Below are 20,000 nucleotides of genomic sequence, written 5' to 3' on the forward strand. Positions count from 1 at the left end.
ACACACGCACACGCACCACACGCACACGCGAAAAACACACACGCGCACACACACACATGCGAAAAAACACACACGCGCAACACACACACACACACGCCACACACGCGAAAACACACACGCGTGTGCACACACACCACACACACACGCACACACACATCACACACACAGGTACACACACAGGCACACAAGGTATACCACACACACAGGCACACAAAGGTACACACACAGGGCACACACACACTTTTGAGCAGTGAGTTAATAAGAGTCCTCCAGGCATCATTGTGCGTCATTCTACACATCAGAACTACTAACACAACTTAACGATGCAACAAGCCACAATTATGAAGTTATAAAGATTTATTGCGTTAACGGCTGAGCCGACTCTACTGTGTAGTCAAATATTAGCGTGTCTTCAGGTTTCACGTGCATCATTTTGTTTCATACTGACTTCAAACTAAACATCAACTAAAATGAATAATTAATAAACCCTTTCTGCTCCTTCAGTCCTGGAGAAAGAGTAAAATCTGTGAGGTTTCTAAACACCAACATGCTATTGAATACCTGAAGGCATCGTTGCGAGTCAAAGTTAAACCCTGATGGGTCAAGTAAGATGCAACTCGCCTCCGACAGACAAAGAGAAATGGTCTCCTAATATGGAATCCTAGATCAATATTATGTTCACATGCTAACGAACTCTTCTGTCCACGTTTAGTGAAGCTTGACAGCAGACAGGTCAGTGGATGTGAGCTCAGATCAAGAGACCGCTGGAATGCAAAATATGATTAAGGAAGGAAAGAGCTTAAATATCTAAAAATACTACCCTGTTTTTTATATATTGTCTTCAGAATAAAATGAAATCCCATCATTGTTTCTGAATTAAAGTGTCTTTGAGGGCAGATTCCCCACATTTGCTACAGCATCACAATGGTGAGAGCACTTGATAGGCAGGTATCCAGGTAGGCTTGGCTTAATCTGCATGGAGGAATTCCCCGTCTATCAGGCCGAGCGCAGCGTGAATGTCAGCTATGTGTGCACAGATATGTGTGCACAGATATGTGTGCACAGATATGTGCACATCGTATCCCGTCGCTCCGCCGCTGAGGTGGATGGGCCACACAGGCCGAGCAGGCTGATGGATGAGAGTGTTCCAAAGTGTTCCTCGTATCAGAGGAGCTGCCAGACAACAAAGCAGGCAGCACGTTGCCGCGTTAGTATCAAGTCTTTCTGTGTGTTGTAACCCTAACCTAACCTAACCCCTACCCCTAACCTAACCCTAACCTAACCCTAACCTAACCCTAACCTAACCTAACCCTAACCTAACCCGAACCCTAACCTAACCTAACCCTAACCTAACCCTAACCCTCTAACCCTAACCCTACACCTAACCCTAACCTAACCCGAACCTAACCCCAACCTAAACCCTAACCTAACCCTAAACCCTACACCGAACCCTAACCCTAACCTAACCCTAACCTAACACTAACCTAACCCTAAATCCTAACCTACCCTAACCTAACCCTAACCTAACCCTAACCTAACCTAACCCTCTAACCCTAACCTAACACTAACCTAACCTAACCCTAACCTAACCCTAACTCAACCCTAACTCTAACCCTAACCTAACCTAACCCTAACCTAACCCGAACCCGAACCCTAACCTAACCCTAACCTAACCCTAACCCTAACACCTAACCTAACCCTAACCCTAACCTAACCTAACCTAAACCCTAACCTAACCTAACATAACCCTAACCTAACCTAACATAACCTAACCCGAACCCGAACCCGAACCCTAACCTAACCTAACCCTAACCTAACCTAACCCTAACCCTAACCCTAACCCGAACCCTCACCTAACCCTAACCTAACCCTAACCCCCTAACCCTAACCTAACCTAACCTAACCTAACCTAACCCGAACCTAACCTAACCTAACCTAACCCTAACCTAACCCTAACCTAACCCTAACCTAACCTGAACCCTAACCTAACCTAACCTAACCTAACCTAACCCTAACCTAACCTAACCTAACCTAACCTAACCTAACCCACACACACTCGCCCTCACCGTGCACCCACAGCATCACCTCTGACCTCCCTGGAGCCTCGGGGGCCTCATTACCCACACTGCACCTCTCCTGCCTGGACTATCACTGACAGTAATTTGACCCTGGCGGTGGTGCCGCATCAGGGACGTTCCAACTGTTGCCCACAACCGCACACACACAACCGCACACACACATGCACACACACACATGCACACACACACATGCACACGCACTCTCAGGATAAGAGATACGAGCAGGGTTCCAAGTTGGACTCATTAATTATGTCCTCAGACTGGGGCATCACCAAACACAAAAGAGAGAGAAAACACAAAATAATAAGCACTTTTGTTGCTTTCTTTTAAACTTATCTGTAAATAAAGCAAGTTTTTCGTGAAAATGCCAATAAAGTCAATCATATCTGCTGCTACAGCAAATTTAAAGTAAAATAAAAGGACCTGCAATGTGTGTGGGTGTGTGCGTGCACGTGGGTGCATGGGTGTGGGTGAAGAGTGTGAGACGTTGGTGGGAAACCTAAACGAGACATTCCCAGAAGTCCAGGTTTATCCCAAAGTGGGAATGCAAACAATCCAAATGAAAGAACACAGAACAACTATCCACCCCCCACACACAACACACATACACACACACCTACCTTTTGGTGCACCAGTCATTCTTCCAGCAGCCTGAAAACAGAAGGGAAAAAAGAGGCAATGAGAACCAAACACAATTGAATAAAACATACAAAACAATTGAATAAAACATACAAAACATACTAATAAAACACGAGAATGAAGTTTCCCTGAAACACACAAACTCTCCAGTCTCAAAGTGTGTACCAGTGTGTGTACCAGTGTGTGTACCAGTGTGTGTACCAGTGTGTGTATCAGTGTGTGTACCAGTGTGTGTACCAGTGTGTGTACCAGTGTGTGTATGCTCTTTTTGATCGACCAAACTGGTTCAGATGTGGCCTGATATACATATTATCACATATTTCTGACACGTTTGTACTCAATTTAGAATACTTTTTATTAGTCATGTTTCCAGTGTTACAGTTGTGATTATTGTTGCTGAATGTCTATGAGTGTGTGTGTGTGTGTGCGTTTGTGTGTAAGTGTGTGTGTGTGTAAGTGTGTGTGTGCGTGTGTGTGTGTGTGTGTCAGTTTGGACAGCTGTATTTTATCAGTCACGCTTAGGGGAAAATAAACCCACTCCTTAGTATCAGCCTGATCCCACGGCCCTGCTGCACTCTTGCTACCTACACACACACACGCACACACACCACACACACACACACCACACCACACACACAGCTGTATTCTGCAGAAGTGGACCAGGATGCTGTAACATGAACAGTAATGACAAAGAAAGTCAATTGTTCCTGGTGTCTTATTGGCTGCATCAAGCAAGCAGTCTGATCCAGCTGAAGCGGTGCAGATGTTTTCCAGTCCTCTTTATTTTAACCAGCAGCCCAACACTGAGATTAATTAAATCAAGAAGAGGGCCAACTATTTATATGATCAAAGCTCCCGGGGAACATGATGACCTGCTCGGCTTCAGGAGAAAGCAGATCTGTCGTGCTGTTGATTCCCACCATACTTATACAACAGCAGGGGACCGACTGAAAGGCTCAGAGAGAGCAAGCAAACAGGAGCAGCCCGAGTCCTTTAAATAGTTAAAAGTGAAGTTGCTTGAAGGAGTTACTTTACCGTAAGGAGAAGTGCTGGAAATCCCAGTGGAAAGATGGAGAATATAAACGAAGGGCAGGAGAGGTCAAAGTGTTTGTAGGGAGAGGGCAGCGAGAACAATGGTGAAAGCAAATCGTGTGTTCAGAGCTTTTCAGGGCAAAAGGAAACAGCCGCCAACTGTCCACAATCACACAGTGCAAAATAAGCCTGCGAGTTAAAAAAGGCAGGCCTACATTTGGGTTAGGGACGAATCCTTCTCCCGATCCTCTCCGTGCTGATCGGGATCAGCAGCTGTCTGAGAAGTGGGAGAAGATTCCCTCCCAAGACAAGGACGCACATCACATCTGCAGCCTCACCCTGGCGTGCCGCGCGTGCAGATGTGCAGGGGATGACAGTGACGAGCGGGTCAGTGGTCGGCGGCGGGTCAAAGGTCGAGAAGGGCGCCTGCTCAGTGCTTCCTGCTCGTCAGCAACCGTCTGCATCCCACAATCCTGGCTCGGCAGTCGGCTAACAATCCTGGCCCCAATATACTGCAAGAGCCAAAAATAGTGTTTTCTTTAAAGCAGAGTGCGTAGAACATGTGGAAACACAAATGATGCATTTAGGGAATGTCAGTCTTTAAAAGATTATAATAGATTTAAAATGTAAACTTCCATCCAGGAGCAACCCTCAAACTTGAAATGATCATGGGATAAAACATGGACATGTATTTTTCTATGACAAATTTGGTTCTTAAGTGTGTTTAAGCAGCTAAAAAGCTCCAGAAGTGCTGGACGTTGCTCGTTGGCCATAAGACTCATTTTTGCTCAACTCGATTGAGGTACAGACAGTAGAATAAAATGGTCATCAGTTCTATTAAAAGCAGATTTCACTCATGTCATCATAGCTTTTTCTTTTACATCCTAAAAAATGTCCTGAAGGACCTTTGGTCTCTGCACTTCCTACCCTGGCCCTCATCGTCCTTCTCTCTATCTGTCCCCTGAATATTCAGCTCAGGAAGACGAGGAGCATCTGGAGACGCCTCTGATGACGTCTCGGCTCGTCTCTGATTCTACAAAAGCTCCAAACACCGCCCGATGTCCACCCAGTTCCCGGCTCCCCTCTTAAATCCGGGTCCATCCCAGCTGACCAGGACCAGTATGTGTCCAGGGAAACCCCGCCAGCTTGATTCCCGCTCCCTCCACGTCACAAACTGAGTTGAAAACACGGATGCGAACTGAAGCTGCAAGTGCAAACGAACACCCAGATCTTCACCTCTGACCCCAGAGGGAATATTTCAGTGACGGCTCCTAAAGCAACAGAGGAATATTAGCTCCTTATCACGGAGCCTTGTTATCAGGATGGGCTCATCATCCCAGCTGGAACCCTTTCTAGGAACGTGTGATTCCTGGGGACAGCAGTGGTCCCTCTGGGAGGACAGGAACGCTGCAGGACTGTGGGCCTGCTGGGACGATCGGCTGCTCTCAGTCCCACAAACGTGCTTCCCAGATTCTCTGCGCCTGTCTCAGCACTTGTTGGAGCACGCGTTCGCGTTCGGCCTGTGCCTAAATATAGACCGAGCACGTGGGATACGGACAGGCGGACCGTTTCCAGACCTGCGAATATTCCATGACAATGAACCTTTACTATGATGCTGTTCACAGCCAGGTGGGTCAGTTGTGGATTCACCAGAAGAATCAATCGTTTTTGAGTCAGGAAATCTTATATTCTGCTGCATATTTGAAGGAGATAAACCATAAATCCTTCTGCTTTGCCCCCTGAAGGCATTGTGCTGTCAGGAAGTCACACATTAACCCTCTGGCTGGGGTCAATGGATTTTTATCACCCCCTGAATATTTGACATATTTGGGTCTCTTTTCTAATCTTTCATGATGCGGCAGACGTGAGCGCTGACCACGTTCTTCATCCCCATCTTGGCGGAGAGCGTGAAGCAGAAAGTTCTGCTCTGCCAGACACTTTAACAGCAGCCTGATTAAATGCAGCCTGTTTATAAGAATTCCTAAAGTTCTGTGTTTTAAGAGTTGTTTGAGGGTTGCAGATTTACACTGATTGAGTTTAATGAGGCAGCCTGATGCTGAGAGGGCAGGAAGAAAAGGAGAGCAGCACTGTTGCGTGTGTGTGTGTGTGTGTGTGTGTGTGTGTGTGTGCGTGTGTGTGTGTGTGTGTGTGTGTGCAGCAAATCCTTTGTATTCAGTGAAATCTGTGATGTTTGAATGTTCTGATCCACGTGGCAGCCGATGGAATCTAACCTTCAGTCAAGATGTGATGCTTTGATTGGCTGGACTCGTTAATTTGGAAGGTAGCAAATCCAACAGAAGACTGAAGACCGACAAAGCTCCGTGAAGGTCCAAAAGGGAGTTGATTTTAAAATGTTCTGGACTTACCGTGGTGTTCTGCTCCTCCTCCGCAGCGTCGGCCTCACTACAGGTAGCATCATTTTGGACCCTCCAGGACATCTTGCCTGAGGTGATCCCACTTTCTCCTCAGCAGGGCAATGGAGTCACACACAGGAGCCTAAACACACACACACACACATGTAAATATGTCCTGAGGGTAAATTCTGGTTAATCTGACCCTGAGTTTTTTGAAGTGAGCGTTCCCTACGACGCCTGCATTCTATCTATTGGTGTGTGTGTGTGTGTGTGTGTGCCCGTCTGCGTGTGTGTTTTCAGAGTTCTGCTTGTGTTTGTGCATCACTCGCTGCATACGGCTGTGAGGCGCACAACCTAAACCTTCATACACCCTCCATCCTGGGCCCTGACTCACACACTTGGTGAAGGAAATGAACACACCACGTTTGTGAGCTCCATCTGCCAATGAGTCCCAGAGACTGATAGCAGCACATAGGGCCCCTTTGAGGAGGCCAAAGACCCCAACACCAGCCCCCCCCCCCCCCCCACACACACACACACACACACATGCAGTCACAAACACGCCTTTCTGTTTACTTCCAGTCCGGCGCCCTTCACCTCGTCCAGTGTAACAGATATCAGCACTCGCTCGGGCGGTAAAGCCACTTCCTGTGTGTTACAGCCCCACAGCTCCAGATTCCTGCACACAGGAACAGAGGACCGCCTACAGGGGGCAGCACACAGGGGGCAGCACACAGGGGGCAGCACACAGGGGGCAGCATACAGGGGGCAGCATACAGGGGGCAGTATACAGGGGGCAGCACACAGGGGGCAGCACACAGGGGGCAGTATACAGGGGGCAGCACACAGGGGCAGCACACAGGGGGCAGCACACAGGGGGCAGCATAGAGGGGGCAGCATATGGGGTACAGACCATAATAAGAGCAGAGTTATACAGCAGAGGGCTCTCAGGGCTCATGAAATGTTAAGAGGCTCCTCCAAAGTGTTTACAGAGTAAAGAGCTCTTAATGCACGTTTGCTAAAAGACCATTTCATCATTTGACTCATCCATCTCAGGGATGAGAGCACTGCTAATATCTTGATAACATCTGACAACATCTGGAGACTATTGCAGCAACACTGAAGTACATCAGAGAACTGAGCAGTATTCAAATATTGCAGCATAACCCTAACCCTAACCCTTACTCAGCAATATAAGTCACCACAACTGATACTGACTAAACGTGACCACATTAGATCCTCTGGGAACAACCATAACCACAACTAATAACCTTTAATCATAAATGTTTATGGATTTTATCTTTGGTAACTGATTATTTTAAAACCTTTGAATGACAAAATGGCATCAACAACTTTTATTGACACAGAATCTGTATCATTCATTTGGATTCGACCTCCTGCTGAATGGAAGGGTGCAACACTTCCTCTGGTTTAGGGCTTATTTACAATCCCAGAGAGACGCGTCGGTTCCTTTACGGTATCTGATCAATGTTCCTCTAGTTTCTCCAAATTGCTGCTAATTTGTTCTGTCTGCCAGTTTCCCCAAGTATGCAGTCGTTTATGTCAGGCAACATAAATGACAGAGCTTAATTTGACTCGGCAGCGCTGTAAAAATGGCTGCCCCCTCCCTCACTCTCACGTCACTGAAGCACCCCCCCATGTGAAGCTGCTCTGGGAGGCTGAGGTATGTGATCTGCCCTCACAATCACAAACACGGCAGTTATCTGGACTTAAACATGAAACACAAACAGGAAATCTCCAGCACTGCCGAAGGAGTGGGAAGGTCATCTAAAGCAATTAGATCTTTTTAAGCAAGAAGGAGAAGTTGCGAAAGAATTCATGTGACAGTTGAACTATGATACAGGAAACAATTCACACTAGTGTCCCAGAGGAAGATTTAATATTTCCGAAGCTCAAATTACAAATGAATGTGTAAAATCGGATGATTTCCGTCCTTCAACTCATTTGTCATGACACAGGAGCAGCAGTGTCTTCAATTAGCATTAGCCGAACGTTAGCCCACATGGAATGAATGCGGACGCACAATCAAGCTCCTTCTGACCTAAAGGTTTTCAAATATGCTGTGACTTTAAAAGCTACACTGAGAGCGTCAGAAAAGGAGAGAACAAATTCTTTCACTCCAGTCCAGGAAGGACAGACGGCATGAACCAGTGTGTGTTGTCTTGTGTTGTCTTGTGTTGTGGGTCCATGCCAGCAATTGAGGGCTTTTCTGACAGGTGTGAGAATGCAGTCAGAGACGCATTCACACCGATGGACACCTGCTGGGAACAGTGCATGCTGGGAGATGTCGGGGGGGTGAAAAATGACAGGAATGCAAGATTAAAGGTATATCTTGCCAAATATTGACAAAAAAAACAGGACTGGAGGCTGCCCTGAGGAAATTAAAACTGCCGGCAATCATGTGTTCTACATCTTCCCAATTAACTGCAGTCATCTCTGAATGTATGTGCATGTTTTTTATGTCAGTGATTCCCATTTACAATGGAATAGATTCAATTTATATGATTTGAGTTGAACAATGTGGAACTGGCAGATTTGTCTTTGCTTCCCTCTAGCGGCGGTTGTGATTAATACACAACAAAGACGCTGAACGAAACAGATCCGGTTTGCAAGGATCCACAGAAATAACAAGAGTTGGTCAAAAACTTGCTTTCAATTCCAAAATCTGGTAACTATATTGGAAAATACACTGATAAGTATTTTACGATTACAAAAAAGTAATCACACACTGTATTTGTCCACTCCAGAAACAAAGTGTGAAACATACATTAGTCTTCTATCTGGGCCGCAGTCGCCTGTTACCTACTAAAGCAATGAAAAAAAGCTGATTATGCAAATATTTGTAGGAATATTTTGGGGAAACACCATATTTAATATCATCCAACTACAACTACTGTGTACTATTAAATAAAACATAGTAAACCACATGTTTTCTTTACAGGAATGACATCCTAACTAACTAACTGACCCTAACCCATCCTAACTAACTAACTAACTGACCCTAACCCATCCTAACTAACTAACTAACTAATCCTAACCCTAACTAACTAACTAACTATCCTTAACCCATCCTAACTAACTAACCCTAACCCATCCTAACTAACCCATCCGAACTAACTAACTAACCCTAACCCATCCTCACTAACTAACTAACCCTAACCCATCCTCACTAACTAACCCTAACCCGTCCTAACTAACTAACTAACCCTAACCCATCCTCACTAACTAACCCTAACCCATCCTAACTAACTAACCCTAACCCATCCTAACTAACCCTAACCCTAACCCAAGCAACACACGTTCACTCACCTGCTGCTTCTCATGGTTTGACAGGGTGCCCTGTTGCTCCTGGTTACCTGTGAACACAGACTCGCTCTCACTTGAGGGATTTCGTGAGTCCAGCGGAACGCTCTGTGGACGGGCATCAGGCTTCTTCCTCAGGACCTTCCTGTTCCTGTTCCTGTTCCTGTTTCTACGGTGACGACTGACCAGGAGTTCCTTAAATTGTAATGTCTCTGGAAAAGCATCCTCACCATCACGACTGGCTCCTTCCTCAGTGGTGGACGGAGAGGACTCCCTGGTATCGGAGTTCTCAGAAGCAGAAATGGTCTGGTTGTCATGGTAACAGAATACAATAACACTTGGCTCGTGTTTAACGAGTCCAGCGAACAGTCTTCTGGTGTAATGACAGATTGTGGCATGTGGTCAGAATGACTTCCTTCCATGTCAGATGTTAATTCTACTGTGGCTCCTCCATCCAGCTGAGAAGCTCCAGGAGCTGGCCTCCTCTGTGACCCCTCCACCTGCAGGACTGTTGCAGGGGCCACTGCTGCCTCGCTCCCATCCCAGAGTCCATCACAGCAGCGGGGCAGAGGAACCAGCTCAGACATGCTTGTCAGGCTTCTGCAGGAACTTGACATCAGAGGTCACCGCGACGACCCCCTGCTGCTCAGGCAGCGCAACAGCCAAAAATAGAAGCAGATAGAGCAGCAGTGAATATCTGCATTTAACCCAAAGGATTATTCTATATGTGGATACATCATCTTTATCATTATTACTTGGAGAATAATAATGTGACTGTTTCTATTATGGAACATTCTGAAACCAGAGGGTGTTTGGATGCATTTCAGATTCAGATTTGGAAAAAAAAAAAGAATGGAAAACTGCTGGCCTCCTGATGGGTGGATGATGGGTGGATGGATGGATGGATGGATGATGGGTGGATGGATGGATGGATGATGGGTGGATGGATGGATGGATGATGGATGGATGATGGGTGGATGGGTGGATGATGGGTGGATGGATGATGGGTGGATGATGGGTGGATGGATGATGGGTGGATGATGGGTGGATGGATGATGGGTGGATGGGTGGATGATGGGTGGATGGATGATGGGTGGATGATGGGTGGATGGATGATGGGTGGATGGATGATGGGTGGATGATGGGTGGATGGATGATGGATGGATGATGGGTGGATGATGGGTGGATGGATGATGGGTGGATGGATGATGGGTGGATGATGGGTGGATGGGTGGATGGATGATGGGTGGATGGATGGATGGATGATGGATGGATGATGGGTGGATGGGTGGATGGATGATGGATGGATGGATGGATGATGGATGGATGATGGGTGGATGGGTGGATGGGTGGATGATGGGTGGATGGATGATGGGTGGATGGATGATGGGTGGATGATGGGTGGATGGATGGATGATGGGTGGATGGATGGATGGATGATGGGTGGATGGATGGATGATGGGTGGATGGGTGGATGATGGGTGGATGGATGATGGGTGGATGATGGTGGATGGATGATGGGTGGATGATGGGTGGATGGATGATGGGTGGATGGATGATGGGTGGATGATGGTGGATGATGGGTGGATGGGTGGATGGATGATGGGTGGATGGATGGATGGATGATGGATGGATGATGGGTGGATGGGTGGATGGATGATGGATGGATGGATGGATGATGGATGGATGATGGGTGGATGGGTGGATGATGGGTGGATGGATGATGGGTGGATGGATGATGGGTGGATGATGGGTGGATGGATGGATGGATGATGGATGGATGATGGGTGGATGGGTGGATGATGGGTGGATGGATGATGGGTGGATGATGGGTGGATGGATGATGGGTGGATGGATGATGGGTGGATGATGGGTGGATGGATGATGGGTGGATGATGGGTGGATGGATGATGGGTGGATGGATGATGGGGTGGATGATGGGTGGATGGATGATGGATGGATGATGGGTGGATGATGGGTGGATGGATGATGGGTGGATGATGGGTGGATGGGTGGATGGATGATGGGTGGATGGATGGATGGATGATGGATGGATGATGGGTGGATGGGTGGGATGGATGATGGATGGATGGATGGATGATGGATGGATGATGGGTGGATGGGTGGATGGGTGGATGATGGGTGGATGGATGATGGGTGGATGGATGATGGGTGGATGATGGGTGGATGGATGATGGATGGATGATGGGTGGATGGGTGGATGATGGGTGGATGGATGATGGGTGGATGGATGATGGGGATGGATGGATGGATGGATGGATGATGGGTGGATGGATGATGGATGGGTGGATGGATGGATGGATGATGGGTGATGGATGATGGATGGGTGGATGGATGATGGGTGGATGGATGATGGATGGGTGGATGGATGATGGATGGGTGGATGGATGATGGGTGGATGGATGATGGGTGGATGATGGGTGGATGGATGGATGGATGATGGGTGGATGGATGATGGGTGGATGGATGATGGATGGGCAACCATCTCGTCTTTTATGTGTAAATATTAATAACCCTAATAATAATAATAATAATAATAATAATAATAATCTGTGGGACGGCCGTTCAGAGAAGGTTAGGGGACAGGGTTAGGGTCAGGGTTAGGGGTCAGGGTTAGGGTTAGGGGTCAGGGTCAGGGTTAGAGGGTCAGGGTTAGGGGTCAGGGATAGGGTTAGGGTTAGGGGACAGGGTTAGGGTCAGGGTCAGGGTTAGGGTCAGGGTTAGGGGTCAGGGTTAGGGTTAGGTGTCATTGTCCTGTCTACTCTGTAAACAGCTGCTGTTACTAACCCTAACCCTGACCCTAACCCTGACCCTGACCCTAACCCTGTCCCCTAACCCTCTAACCCTAACCCTATCCCTGACCCCTAACCCTGACCCTCTAACCCTGACCCTAACCCTCTAACCCTCTAACCCTAACCCTCTAACCCTGACCCTAACCCTAACCCTCTAACCCTCTAACCCTAACCCTCTAACCCTGACCCTAACCCTAACCCTCTAACCCTCTAACCCTCTAACCCTAACCCTCTAACCCTGACCCTAACCCTAACCCTCTAACCCTCTAACCCTGACCCTAACCCTCTCCCCAACCCTAACCTTAACCCCTAACCCAGCACCCTTCTTAACCCTAACCTAACCCTAACCTAACCCTAACCTAACCCTAACCTCAACCTAACCCTAACCCTAACCCTAACCTAACCCTAACCCTAACCCTAACCTCAACCCTAACCCTAACCCTAACCTAACCCTAACCTCAAACCCTAACCCTAACCCTAACCTAACCCTAACCTCAACCCTAACCCTAACCCTAACCTAACCCTAACCCTAACCTAACCCTAACCCTAACCCAACCCCAACCCTAATCCTAACCTTCTCCCATCCCTTACCCTAACCCTAACCCTAACCCTACCCCAAGGTCAATCCTAACCACATACCTACTCGCCATTTCACCAAAGTCTTCTCAGACTGGGTGATTCAACTCTCTCCCCCATCCTGTCCGGAACTCCTCGAGCCCTGGCTAATAGCCCCTCCCCCAGATATTGTTGTACTCACAACTTCAGGCTTCCAAACCGATCATGTATGGACTCAGTGATTTACTACGCGCGTTCTGTAGTTTGGTCCCATTCGACTTCCCGTAGAACAACCGGAAGCAGCTGCGCTTGTTGGTGAATATTTCGCGGGAGTTCATCAGCTGTCAACAATACAGGTCGCAACGGTCACAAACCCCACAAAAGCATGAGTTTGTGGGTGGACAAATATCGGCCAACTTCGCTGTCGAAACTGGACTATCATAAAGAACAGGCTGCTCAGCTGAGGAATCTGGTGAGCGTTAAACTTGGGCGCTGTCATAGGTTAGCGTTAGCAAGCCGCGCACGTTGGCCTCATGCAGCTAAAGTTCGTCCATTTCTGAGGCCACCAAGCAGACAAACGTCTTTTAATGGTTCCATAACAAACACGACTGCTGATATAAAAGCACTTCATTCATCACTTGGGATAATTAATAATTAAGTCCATTCATCTTGAAGCTATTAAGTAAAGGTGATTTAAAGTAGTTCTTTAAAAAGTCCACTAAAATGAATGTACCTACTTAATGAGCTGTTTTTAGGTTCAATGTGGCGACTTCCCCCACCTGCTGGTGTATGGTCCCTCCGGGGGGGGCAAGAAGAGCCGCATCATGTGCCTGCTGAGGGAGCTGTATGGAGCCGGGGTGGAGAAGCTTCGGATGGAGCACCAAACTCTGGTGGTAGGTGGCAGCGAAGGGATGAGGACTTTGTTCATGCATCCAATCAAGTTTCACACCTTTAAAAATGAAACTCTGCTCTGTTTTGCTGCTCAGGCCCCCTCAAAAAAGAAAATTGAGATTAACACGATTGCCAGTAACTATCATCTGGAAGTAAATGCAAGGCAAGGAGGACGAAGTGTCTTATTTCATCTTCTTTTTCATTGCTTCACATCTTATTTCATCTTCTTTTTCATTGCTTCACATCTTATTTCATCTTCTTTTTCATTGCTTCACATCTTATTTCATCTTCTTTTTCATTGCTTCACATATTTTGTGTCCACAGTGATGCTGGAAACCAGGACCCGCGTTGTAATCCAAGAGCTCATCAAAACTGTGGCTCAGTCTCAGCAGATCCAGTCGAGCACTCAGAGGGAGTTCAAAGGTCGCCAATTAAAACCTCTACACGAGCACCTTCTCCTTTTGACTGTCTCAATCTCATACGTAGTTGTCGTTCTTTGCTCTCAGTGGTTTTGCTGACAGAGGTGGACAGACTCACTAAAGATGCCCAGCATGCTTTGCGACGGACGATGGAAAAGTATACGGCCACCTGCCGCCTCATCCTCTGCTCGACCTCCACCTCTAAGGTCATCGGGCCCATCCGGAGCCGATGTCTGGCCATCAGGGTCCCCCTGCCCAGCACGGAGGAGGTGAGCTGGAAGAATCTGGAAGCCGTAGGTTTAATAGCTTGGTGTGGTTAAAGTCACAACATCTGCTGCTCAGGTCTGCAGCGTTCTGACGGCCGTTTGTAAAAAAGAGGGTCTGCTCCTCCCTCCCGAGCTGGCCAAGCAAATTTCCGAGAGGTCTGGTCGTAACCTGCGCAAAGCACTTTTGATGTGTGAGGCCTGCAGAGTCCAGCAGTGAGTGACCATTCCTGCATGTGTGTGTTAGCGTTGAAGAAAAACCTGACATGTTCACGCATCATCTTACAGGTACCCATTCTCTGCAGACCAAGAAATCCCAGTGGCAGACTGGGTGATCTACCTCAGGGAAACGGCTAATGCCATCGTCAGCCAGCAGAGCCCTCAGAGGTAGGAGCGTCCTGGCAAACGGGTCCAGTCCCGACTGGCGCTGCAGCTTGTTGCTGTGGTTTCCAAATGTGATGGTGTGTGGAACCCTTCTTGTCCCAGGTTGTTGGAGGTGAGAGCCCGCCTGTACGAGCTGCTGACACACTGCATCCCGCCCGACGTCATCATGAAGGTATTGACTCATCTGCAGCTCTGAGACAACTGTGGTGCTGATCCAATGTTCCGACAGGGTCTGCTCACAGAGCTGCTGAACAACTGCGACGGGCAGCTGAAGACAGAGGTGGCTCACCTGGCTGCCTACTATGAGCACAGACTGCAGCTGGGCAACAAGGCCATCTACCACCTCGAAGCCTTCGTCGCCAGGTTCATGGCCATGTACAAGAAGTTCATGGAAGATGGTCTCGATGGCATGATGTTCTAAATCTTTATTTCCTCCCAATAAAAATCTGCTGCCACCACAAACCTGTTGGGGAACATGTCCCGTGTTCCCTGTAAAGACTTTAGGAAATGTGGAGCCTTCCCTTCGTCCGCTCGCTACCGCAGCTTCGTTGTTGAGCACAATAAAGAAAACTGCAAAACGACATTAAATAGTAGGAATAAAATTTGCATATTAAACTAAACCCTTTAATAGTTCTGGTCTGCTACCAACATGCAATTCCAGACCTAATAAAATAGAAAACATGACAGTGGGAGTATAGCGTATCACCTGACAACGTTCACACTTGCAGCATAAAACCTATTTAATGAAAGAAAATCCATCTTTTCTAATCTGACAGTTGAGGGTGGAAGCGACGGCTTCATCAGTAACACTCCTTGTGTCCTCTGGCTGTGTAGTAGATGACGAGGCCCAGGGTGATCAGCACCCCTGAGCCCACCAGAGTCAGGAAGCCCACCACAGGCTTCCTGACCAGCAGCTGGCAGCCGCTGCAGGGCTGAGGCCTGCTGGGACACTGCTGCGGCGCCCCCCCCAGGATGGGGAAGCCGTTGTGCCGAATGATGTTGCGGTAATTGGAGAGAGAGGCCTTGACGATGACTTCCTGCTGGACCTGCCCGTATAGGCCGAACTCTGGGTCCCGCTGGTCATTGAGGGCGTAGGCAAAGTACCCCTTCAGGTTGACCCCGTCCAGAGTGTATGCTGAGGCAGCAGAAAGGAGCCATGGAGAGAGGCGACACAACGAGCGGGTCAAATGTAAGAAACACTTCTGTGGCTGGTTTCCCCAATAAATGACCAGGTCACACCGGCATAAAATGAGATGAGCTGAGGGACCCGTAACCACCCAGTAACCTTGACTCAGCAGTTCACAGCAGTGTGTGTATTTGTGTTTTCATGTTCTGGTCGAACAACACAAGTGTGTTCCAAGTCAGCTCAAGGGTCGCTGACCTAAAGAGAATGATTAAACTCCAGCGAGACCACGGCGGAGGGTCACATTTTAGACATTGATCCCTCGCTGCATGAGGCTACACGCATGATGAAAGTGTCAACAGGCGTGTGTGTGTGTGTGTGTGTGCGTGCGTGCGTGTCCCTCTCACCTTTCAGTGCTTCGTTGATGTAGTTATACAGGTAGTACACTCTTAAGCTGTCTTTGAAGCGAGCTGGATCTTCCTGGACCCCATTAGCCATCACATAGACGGGGACGTCGCAGTAGCGCTCCCTCACCTGCAGCAGCGGACGAGCGACATCGAGATTCATCGTCACGCAAAAGCAGCACGTCTGCGTCCACATCACACAACTGATTTAAGAGAATGTAAGTCATGCTGCGTGTGTTGCTCCGTCTGCTCACCCAGTTGAGGGCTTTCCTCAGGCCCCAGGGCACCACAGGCCTCGGGGACATGATCCACGTGGTGTCTATCATGTGTTGCACCTCCAGCTTTGCTGTGTAGGTGTATCTGCAGGCATGACACCGACTTGGAAAAGCTGATTGAGGACTTTAATCCAAGTAAGAATCTCCTAAAGTGCGCCTTTCATGGGGTTTTACGAATAAAAACACGATGTATCTTACGAGTCTTCCTTGGCGTGCGTCACCAACTTGGTGCTGAAGTGACTGATGGCGAAGAAATCATACGTCCCTTTAACCAAGTGATGATCGTCCTCATTAAACACTGGCAGGCTGTGGGAAACATGGAGAGATCTCATGAATCCGTGCGCCGATCACGTTTTACTGTAAAGGTTAGACAGGAAGTCTTCGATAAAGAGTCAAATGTGAATGGATTTGTACTCGAGTGAGTTGAGCTGTCGCAGCCAGCTCCTCATGCCCAGAGGATAATCGCCCGTGCCAAAGATCGGCTCTGCGAACCAGCCAACGCGGAAATCTAAAACCCTTTTAGCTGGTTCCACATCCTCCCGGCTGAAAGAGAACGCTGGTTCCACCCAGTCCATGTGGAGAGCCAAAGACACCTGAAGCACAGAACTCTTGTGAGTCGGACTCCTAAACCGACACTGACGTTGGCGTCAGTGCGGCCTCGCCGTTGCACTGACCTGTCCTCCCTGCGAGGGCCTGAAGTCCCGATCGTAAGCGTGCCAGGCCATCGCGTGTGCCCGCAGCATCTGATGGCCCTCCTGGTAGCTCACCATTTCATCGTTGGGTTCATTTAAGGTGATCCACATCTTCACGTATTCACCAAGCTCTCTGTAACAGAGCCTGGCGTAGTCTGCAAACGCCTCCGGAGTGTCCCTGAGAAGACACCCGGCGCTTCATTGCATGCACATTGTGACTGCGATGGGATGTTTTTAACGTGCAAAAATGTCACAATAGAAAATCCTAAAAGTGTAGGTGCCATTTTCGACCCGTTCCACGTCTCCCCACTAGGGGGCAGTGATAATGGTAATTGAGTGGTGAAAATTCTCTCCACCTGTTGAGCCATCTGTTAGCGTTGTCCAGAAGCGCCGGCAGGCTGCTGCGCTGGCGCGTGTGGTGCCAGAGTGTGACCACAGGTGTGATGTTGGCCTGCAGCAACTGGCGGGTGAAGCAGCTGTAGTATCTGAGTAGGGTCGTATTGGCATGAGCCACATCACCTGTGGGCACCAGCGCTGACCAGTTGAGGGAGAAATGGAAGTGGTTCACGCCAATCTTCTGGATTTCTTCCACCTGAGTTAAAGCAGCTTAAATCATCTGCAAGTTGCAAAGAGCTTTTAGGATTGTGACGGAGGAGGGCCGGCTAAAGAGGGCCGGCTAAAGAGGGCCGCCTAAAGAGGGCCGCCTAAAGAGGGCCGGCTAAAGAGGGCCGGCTAAAGAGGGCCGCCTAAAGAGGGCCGGCTAAAGAGGGCCGCCTAAAGAGGGCCGGCTAAAGAGGGCCGCCTAAAGAGGGCCGCCTAAAGAGGGCCGCCTAAAGAGGGCCGGCTAAAGAGGGCCGGCTAAAGAGGGCCGGCTAAAGAGGGCCGCCTAAAGAGGGCCGGCTAAAGAGGGCCGGCTAAAGAGGGCCGCCTAAAGAGGGCCGCCTAAAGAGGGCCGCCTAAAGAGGGCCGGCTAAAGAGGGCCGGCTAAAGAGGGCCGGCTAAAGAGGGCCGCTAAAGAGGGCCGCCTAAAGAGGGCCGCCTAAAGAGGGCCGCCTAAAGAGGGCCGCTAAAGAGGGCCGCCTAAAGAGGGCCGCCTAAAGAGGGCCGCCTAAAGAGGGCCGCCTAAAGAGGGCCGGCTAAAGAGGGCCGGCTAAAGAGGGCCGCCTAAAGAGGGCCGCCTAAAGAGGGCCGCCTAAAGAGGGCCGGCTAAAGAGGGCCGCCTAAAGAGGGCCGCCTAAAGGGGGCCGGCTAAAGAGGGCCGCCTAAAGAGGGCCGCCTAAAGAGGGCCGGCTAAAGAGGGCCGGCTAAAGAGGGCCGCCTAAAGAGGGCCGGCTAAAGAGGGCCGGCTAAAGAGGGCCGCCTAAAGAGGGCCGGCTAAAGAGGGCCGCCTAAAGAGGGCCGGCTAAAGAGGGCCGCCTAAAGAGGGCCGCCTAAAGAGGGCCGGCTAAAGAGGGCCGCCTAAAGAGGGCCGCCTAAAGAGGGCCGGCTAAAGAGGGCAGCCTAAAGAGGGCCGCCTAAAGAGGGCCGCCTAAAGAGGGCCGCCTAAAGAGGGCCGGCTAAAGAGGGCCGCCTAAAGAGGGCCGCCTAAAGAGGGCCGGCTAAAGAGGGCCGCCTAAAGAGGGCCGCCTAAAGAGGGCCGCCTAAAGAGGGCCGCCTAAAGAGGGCCGGCTAAAGAGGGCCGGCTAAAGAGGGCCGCCTAAAGAGGGCCGCCTAAAGAGGGCCGGCTAAAGAGGGCCGCCTAAAGAGGGCCGCCTAAAGAGGGCCGGCTAAAGAGGGCCGCCTAAAGAGGGCCGCCTAAAGAGGGCCGGCTAAAGAGGGCCGCCTAAAGAGGGCCGCCTAAAGAGGGCCGCCTAAAGAGGGCCGGCTAAAGAGGGCCGCCTAAAGAGGGCCGGCTAAAGAGTGCCGCCTAAAGAGGGCCGCCTAAAGAGGGCCGGCTAAAGAGGGCCGCCTAAAGAGGGCCTACTTGTTGTCGGACGGTGGCGTAATCCGCGCAGTGCGGGCTCCGACGTAAAGGCGGTGCGTTGAAGCCCTCCAGCTTCTTTAGCTGTCCATTGTTGGAGATGTTCCACAGGTAAACACTGTGGTCTGAAAACTGGGTGGGCGTGGTCTCCACCTGCAACACACAGGACGTGCTCTCGCATAAACACACGCTCGCCCGCCACATCACGTCACGTCACGTCACGTTCACCTCATATCACTCAAATAAGCCCCAAATGGGGCAAACTGTCAGCTGTGGGGTAGTGGCTCAAAGCTGGACTTTCACCATCACAACAGCGTAATCAACCAGAGGCCGACAAAGATCGCTGCCCTCACTCTTATGAAATGATTAATAGATCACAAGTTAAAATAATTAAACTTCAAACCTCACTAGTTCAACACTGAAGTTTCCCTCTAGGTCACGAAGGAACATCTCGTTCCAGACTAATACTGCACAGAACGCACGAGCAGGCACAGGAGCGTGCTGGGTTCACACATGTGCACCTGAATGGAGTTGGCCGACACTCCCCAGACAAAATGGCAGGGGAAGGTTCCGTGGGCCGGGCTGTTCTCTGGAAGCTCCGGGAAGCCGTTCTTCTGGATGACGTTTCTACGGGACAGGAAGCATCGTGACGTCGCCGAGAGGCTTCATACGCTGCAACAAGCTGGCATCAATCAGTAGATCGCTGCTTCACATACACCTGGAATCTCTGTGTCACATAAGAGGAACAAAGAGCACCTGTAAAAGGTGGCGGAGGTCTTGGGCTCCCTCTTCAT

The 20,000-nt window shown here is 49.5% G+C and overlaps 3 protein-coding genes across 4 annotated transcripts in view; 1 reads left to right on the forward strand and 2 right to left on the reverse strand.

Moving 5' to 3' along the window:
- Window positions 1-6,167, reverse strand: part of LOC101074985 (stAR-related lipid transfer protein 13-like) — a 35,945-nt gene extending 29,778 nt beyond the window's left edge. For both annotated transcript variants that reach the window (XM_029848116.1, XM_029848110.1), the window contains exons 1-3: window positions 6,116-6,167; window positions 4,088-4,261; window positions 2,699-2,729 (exon numbers count right to left, since the gene is read on the reverse strand). In XM_029848116.1, coding sequence (XP_029703976.1) covers window positions 2,699-2,729; window positions 4,088-4,213 — 157 coding nt within the window. In that variant the 5' untranslated portion in view covers window positions 4,214-4,261; window positions 6,116-6,167. The remainder of the gene's footprint in view (window positions 1-2,698; window positions 2,730-4,087; window positions 4,262-6,115) is intronic.
- A 6,894-nt stretch (window positions 6,168-13,061) lies between these two features.
- LOC101077142 (replication factor C subunit 3) lies at window positions 13,062-15,214 on the forward strand. The gene is given in 10 exon segments (XM_003976901.3): window positions 13,062-13,267; window positions 13,551-13,688; window positions 13,782-13,849; window positions 14,011-14,029; window positions 14,031-14,109; window positions 14,193-14,374; window positions 14,448-14,584; window positions 14,657-14,755; window positions 14,855-14,924; window positions 14,982-15,214. Coding segments are annotated over 10 exon segments (1,071 nt in total). The 5' UTR covers window positions 13,062-13,180; the 3' UTR covers window positions 15,174-15,214.
- A 253-nt stretch (window positions 15,215-15,467) lies between these two features.
- The window catches only part of LOC115252606 (klotho-like), a 6,857-nt gene continuing 2,324 nt past the window's right edge, over window positions 15,468-20,000 (reverse strand). The window contains exons 4-13 of the mRNA XM_029848119.1: window positions 19,963-20,000; window positions 19,728-19,833; window positions 19,210-19,359; window positions 17,603-17,838; window positions 17,229-17,424; window positions 16,969-17,147; window positions 16,753-16,860; window positions 16,534-16,639; window positions 16,283-16,409; window positions 15,468-15,887 (exon numbers count right to left, since the gene is read on the reverse strand). The exon at window positions 19,963-20,000 is cut by the window's right edge and continues 125 nt beyond it. Coding sequence (XP_029703979.1) covers window positions 15,553-15,887; window positions 16,283-16,409; window positions 16,534-16,639; window positions 16,753-16,860; window positions 16,969-17,147; window positions 17,229-17,424; window positions 17,603-17,838; window positions 19,210-19,359; window positions 19,728-19,833; window positions 19,963-20,000 — 1,581 coding nt within the window. The 3' untranslated portion in view covers window positions 15,468-15,552. The remainder of the gene's footprint in view (window positions 15,888-16,282; window positions 16,410-16,533; window positions 16,640-16,752; window positions 16,861-16,968; window positions 17,148-17,228; window positions 17,425-17,602; window positions 17,839-19,209; window positions 19,360-19,727; window positions 19,834-19,962) is intronic.

Source organism: Takifugu rubripes, chromosome 15 (genome assembly GCF_901000725.2).
Source record: "Takifugu rubripes chromosome 15, fTakRub1.2, whole genome shotgun sequence".
NCBI classification, from domain to species: domain Eukaryota; kingdom Metazoa; phylum Chordata; class Actinopteri; order Tetraodontiformes; family Tetraodontidae; genus Takifugu; species Takifugu rubripes.